Source organism: Teleopsis dalmanni, chromosome 2, assembly GCF_002237135.1.
Source record: "Teleopsis dalmanni isolate 2A chromosome 2, ASM223713v2, whole genome shotgun sequence".
In the NCBI taxonomy this organism is placed as follows: domain Eukaryota; kingdom Metazoa; phylum Arthropoda; class Insecta; order Diptera; family Diopsidae; genus Teleopsis; species Teleopsis dalmanni.
In genome coordinates, this window is record NC_051847.1 from 175,020,835 (window position 1) to 175,027,178 (window position 6,344).

At 29.5% G+C, this 6,344-nt stretch overlaps 2 protein-coding genes across 2 annotated transcripts; both read right to left on the minus strand.

The window, feature by feature from the left end:
* Positions 1-501: 501 nt before the first annotated feature.
* On the minus strand, positions 502-938 carry LOC119686144. The gene is made up of 2 exons (XM_038100626.1): positions 812-938; positions 502-748 (listed from the first exon to the last, which is right to left on the minus strand). The coding sequence occupies exons 1-2, from the start codon at positions 870-872 to the stop codon at positions 573-575; spliced, it is 237 nt and encodes a 78-aa protein (XP_037956554.1). The 5' UTR covers positions 873-938; the 3' UTR covers positions 502-572.
* A 3,746-nt stretch (positions 939-4,684) lies between these two features.
* Positions 4,685-5,185, minus strand: LOC119676216 (metacaspase-1-like). Its single transcript, XM_038087450.1, has one exon. The coding sequence runs from the start codon at positions 5,183-5,185 to the stop codon at positions 4,685-4,687; it is 501 nt and encodes a 166-aa protein (XP_037943378.1).
* Positions 5,186-6,344: the final 1,159 nt, after the last annotated feature.

Sequence of the window (6,344 nt, forward strand, 5' to 3'; positions counted from 1 at the left end):
TAATCTAGTATATTGGGACTATTCAAATCCAGTAACTTTATAATCACAAGTACCACAATTTGATTTATTTTTATAAAGAAATATTTTTTTATTATAGCACTTTAAAAATTTGTATTGCATAATATTGCTGCAAACTTTTTGGTTTAAAAAACCAACTATCCAATTTTTCACAGTAACTCGCAGAAACTACCGACCTTCATATAATTACCATATTGTGAAAACTTAAATAATACACAAAAAAATAATGTATTTTAATTTTTACAGAATGCATTCTGTAGAACCACTTGAACTGTCTTTTTTTCATTTAAAAAAATTTTAACTGGAAAAATCAATTCATGGAGTAAATAACAAATAATTTAAGAATTCATTTTATTTAATAATAATTCATTTAATTTAATAATATTTCATTTAAAATTATTTTTTTTTATATTTAACTATAAATTCTTTTTTATTTTTTATTTACATTAACTTAACTAATTTTTTTCATTTATGTAACTATTTTAGAATTTCTTACGCACTCACACAAAATAAAATTTAAACATTTACACAAAATTATATTAATTTTTTTCGATTTAGCCTTGGGGCCAAAATGGCTGTCCTGGATAAGGACTACGTCCAACGAATGCATAAGGATTTGGATTAATAACTCGTGCTATATCGCTGTATGTTCTGCCAGTACGTCTTCCACCGCCATAGGAACGACGCGAGCCACCATAACCGCCACCATAGCCATAAGCTCCAAAACCACCTGCATAACGATGACCATAATTATGATAACCTTTCAAAGATTTTATGAACGGTAATAGTAAACCTGTTGATAATTCCATACACAACGCGAATACAATGAACAGCAAACCTATTGAAATTCTCATATTGATTTTGTTGAACAATTTTAAATCCGCGCTTAAATCCGCTGTTCTTACAAGGAAGATTGTAAGTTCTCGACTGCATGAATTGTTATGTACTCACTGCATATTTATATAGCGAATATTTGCTTAACATTCAGCTGGATTCTTGTACTTCTCTTCTTCTTCTTGTACTGTTATATGTACATCCAAATGTTATTCCAACTGTGTGCTCAGATAACGTTGTGGTTAAGAACACTCATTTCTGTTTCTGCGATATATTAATTTCCTTTTCTCCTGAAATCTTTCTAAACAAATGCCATTAGCATATCTGCAACGATCGGTAATTGCTGGTTTATGCGATTTTAATGTTATTTACTTTTTCTTCTTTCTGCAAAAGAATTGGTCAACGACTTTACTTTACGAGCATGACTAACCATTAAGTCTTCATTCCTCTCTCTTCGCATGCTTTTGCACATTATTTTTGTATCTTTTCTGTTTTGCTATTCTTTCAAATTAATATTAATAACTCGATCAGTTAGATCGAAACAGTTACTACACAACGTAACGACTCAAAGAGTATTCCGATCACGTGCGCATGCGCATCTAACCGCGTACATCTTAATGAAATTGAAAAAAAATACAGATTTTACATTTGCTTGGAAGATACCAAATGGTATCTTTTTATTTTGTAGAAACCTGTTGATTTTTTTTGAGTTTACCCAAGAACTGGAAAAAATATACAAACAGAAAATGAAATTGACAAGTTGTTGACATTGACCATGGATGGCTAAGTGAACTTCAATACAAGGAATCTGTAAATCTGTAAATGATTGTTTACTCGTATTAAAAAAATTATCATCGTAAGTTCACAAAAGTACATTGGCATGGACCAAACTTAACCTTAACTGGATTTTATTACTTCATTACTTCGTTACTTCATCCTCATGTAATCGTTAATATTATTATTGGTTATTTTAGTAAAAATTTAAAAATCTACGAGTAATTATAATATATACCAAAAAGGGTATCCCCCATATAAATGAAACAAAAAACTACATAATAATTTTTTTTAATAATTCTTAAAAAAAAATTATACAAACAATTCTTAAACATAAATAAATGCAGTTTACAACGAACATAACACTGAGCTACTTTTGTGAAAATGATTAACTAAAATTATAGTACAATAAGTAAATTTTAAAAAATTAAATTTTCTTGAAATAGTTATAAAGCTGCGTGCGAGTTCGAATAAATTGATGGTAAATTGAGGGAAATAGTAAATTATGTCGGTATGGCAGCAAATGTTGGTATGTACCCGAATTTCGAGCAAGGTAAATTAGGTATTACCATTGTGAAAATTTTATAAGATGTTTAATAAATAAATAAATAAATTTGAAAACTTCAAACCAAAAATAATAAATTTATAAGTGCTTTCCAATAATAGCTCTCTAAATTAAACTACTTACTGTTTGTGTGACTACTTTTAGAATTTTCTGTATAGTTTGTATTTAGTTTAGTAATGAATATAAAACCACAAACGACCCCTCTCCAGTCATACCATTTTTTTTTCTTGAATCTAAGAATAATCTAAGTATATGCCATTAAGCTATGCGACATTTTTTATAATACATTGTGCCAATATTATCATGTTATCAATAATAAGAATTTTGATCAATAAATAAATAAATAATAAATGAAATCGAATAATATCATTGATAATTAGAACCATCGGGGTCTTATACTCCACAAGGAGATAAAGGAGTTGAGAAGAAAAATGGAATGATTAAAACATAGGTGAACATCCATATTCTAATAGATATATGTTATATATTATATTATATATATACATAATATATTAGATTAATCCTCTTGATTAACCTAAGCTTTTCAAAACACTCATATAAAGTAATATTCTGTAGAGGCCTAACAACTGCCTTAAAAAGTAAAAAATGAGGCGCTTTCTGTGCTTTTTCAATAACAATCCATGGAAGACCTAAGCGTACCTGTTTATATCCTGCTCATGTTACTTCAAGACGCTTTTGCAATAAAGTGTTTTTTTTTACCCACTCTCATTAGAACCATTAGACCAAAAGGTATCACTCGTAACGTTTCTCTCCCTCTCTAATTAAAGCATTATTAAGTAAGCATAACGTATCTTGTGATCTTAAGATATGTAGACTCACTCATGTCAATTGTTTGTGACTAAAGATATGGGTGGCATTTCTGTTTTTGGACATATCTATAATAAAATTGGTTTTAAAATATAATATTAAATATTTACTACTGTTGTAGGGTAGTTTTAAGATTGTAACAACTGATTAAATTTTTTTTTTCACTTTAATAAAATGAAAAAAAATGAATTAATAATAATTTCAGGTTAAAAATAATTTTTGATTTTTCTTTGCTATAGGAATTGTTATCATTTTTGTTTTCTTAATGTTGAATTGAAAATGAGTAAAATCAGTTGAGATGTAGACTGACGACGTCAAAGATAGTTAGTTGAACAATCAGTGTCACAGATTAAAAGCGGAAAGTAGTTTTATGTGTAAATGAACGGGAATAATAAAGTATCGAAAAGATGAACACATTTTGTTTTATAGTATTGATTTTATTGGGAATATTTCATATGCAATTAAGTGAAGCACAATTCAGTGAAACAAATGCTGAAGTATCTGTTGGCGGATTAACTTTAGGGGCCAGTGTAGCCTTACCAAACTTACCGACAATACCGCGTTTAAACTGGAATAAATTACCTGGATTTAATTTAGTGCATAATAAAATTGCCACTTTAAATCCATTGAATATATTGACAGGAAATCATCAAGATAGACAACAATCTAATCTAAATCAACAAACATGGTGGGCAAATTCAGGAAATCAATTTAATCAGTATGGTCCACCACCAAATAGAGGTCCAGTGAATAACGCTCATTATCCACCGGCAAACTCACATCAGCCATTTATGGTTCCACCAAATAATAATTTTGAATTTAATCCGCCACATAATCGTTATGATAGACCTCCACTAGAAGATAGCCCACCAGAATTTATGCCACCGCCATTTGAAAATGGATTTAATGGTGGAGGTCACAACAGGCCTCCACCCCGCGATAGCCCACCAGATTTTATGCCACCACCATTTGAACATGGATCTCATGGTGTAGGTCATGATAGACATCCACCACACCATAGCCCACCAGATTTTATGCCACCTCCATTTGAACATGGCCACCATGGTCAACGTGGCCCAAATCAACACCAAGGTCATCATGAACCACATGGTTCTTTCAATCGTCATGGACATATGCCACATTATAATCAATTTAACCGAAATCATCCTAACAATAATCCTGACGAGTTTAATATACCAAATGGATATTATAATAAGCCTGACGAACAGCCATTTAATCCAAACGATGAATTTGAATATATTGGAACTACAACAGAATCGACTTTAAAACCAACAAACAAAATTGATAAAAATAATCCCAGTTCATCTAATTTAATACATAGAAACCACAATAGTAGCTTTACTTTATGTCTTAAATTTATATATCCTGATTCGGATTTATATATCAGAGATAAAGAAGAACTGTCGCAGAATTACTCAATTGGTATTGACCCACGTTGATACAAGCAAGGACTACTTTCACACAACCTTACCATTAAAACGAAACAATCGTGCTTTGAATGAAGTGAATTTTTATACTCACGAAATATAATAATTTTTATTATAACTAAATATGTTTTTTTATATAAATAAATAATTATACATACAATTTTTTTAATTTAAAATTATTTGAAAATAAATATAATAAAAATTTCTTTAAAAAATTTTAACACAAAATCCCATCAGTTTTGTGACCTTGTGTATAATAAGTTGGCTGTTGTTGATATCCATAATTTCTATTACTTGGATATTCATTCAATGCCGGATCACTGTACTCATTTCTGTAATTATGTTGATTATATTGATTCCCATGATGGCCATATCCATATTGAGGTTTTGCATGTGGACTAGGTAAATATGCTGGAGGTGGTCGTGGCGGTTCTAAATATCTATTCGGATGTGGGTAATATGGCGGAGGTCCGTAACTACCTTGTTGTTGATACCCAGCTCCCTCTCTATCCTCACCATATTGATGTTCATATTGATAACCACCGTAACCGCCATGATAGCCATAACTACTTTGATGCGCTGCTGGATAAGCATTTCGGGTAGGGTAAACGCTTTCACCTACAGCATCTAGCACCAATTCAGCAATTTTATCGAAAGTAGGACGTGCACTTATAACTACAAACAATTCACAAGCAAATATAAGAAATATTATTTTCATTTTCACAATTTTTTAATTTTATTCATTAAATAATTATTATTTATTAATAAAGACTTGTTTAAGTGTTATTAATTCAATTGTAAATAAACAATTTGCGAAATTGGTAGCGCTTATAAATCGCATTTTGTGAGAATAATATTTGTGAAATGTGATTGATAAGAATTGACCTATTGTCTAAGTTTAGTGAATGGAGTCTCTTTAATAATACAGAAAAATATTTATACTTTTTCAAGGAAAAGTCCTTGATAACAACAAATTAAAATTCTTGTGAATTTCAGAAATAATTCTTTTTTTCTCTTTATATATATTTTTAGTAAAAAAAAGTATTTAAGAGAGTAAGTGAAAGAGAGTAAAATCTTTCTTATTAAGAACATAGCGAAAGAGTATATTTTTTTAATGCCATTATATTTAAAGACAAACTTAAGTGTTGCTTTTACACTATTGTCACATGTATTTGAATTTAAGTCACACTTTAGTGCCTAATATAGAACACTAAATTGTTACTAAACTTTATTGTGAAACTAACTTGTAAAGCATAATTACAGCTGAATCGACTAGTTTAGTTAATAAATGTTAAAGAATTCCAAAATATGACCGGAATAAATAATTATATAGTTTATGTGAATGACCATGACAATAGTTGGTGTCATGATTTAGGTGGAACATCTAGCTATCTGGTATTTTGTACTATTGATTGCTGCGTAAAAAATTTGAGCCGAATTTTTATTTTTAAACAACAATTATTCTTAACAATTTAAAACTAACAAGTCGACACACCAAACAGCTTTATGTGATTTTCATATAACTTTAATTTTCAAAAATGTTGCTAGAAACAGCTATCTTAATAAAATCCATTATCTAATTGGCATGCCTGGAAAATCACAATCGTGTCGTAATATCGTATAATTAAATGAACATAGTAAGTGTTGTGAAAAGTTATTAATGCTCAAGTGTTATATTAGATCATTTGAATATAACTAATATCTCGTCATCCTACATTAGTACACTGTAAATAATATTAAGACCACAATATCAAGATATTTGTTTAGAAAAGCTATGCGATATAGTTTCTGAAAATTGAACTAGTACATATACTTTCTTTTGATTCTATTTGAACAAGATATTTAGTAATAAGGACGTGTGCGAGTTAGGCTAAGTT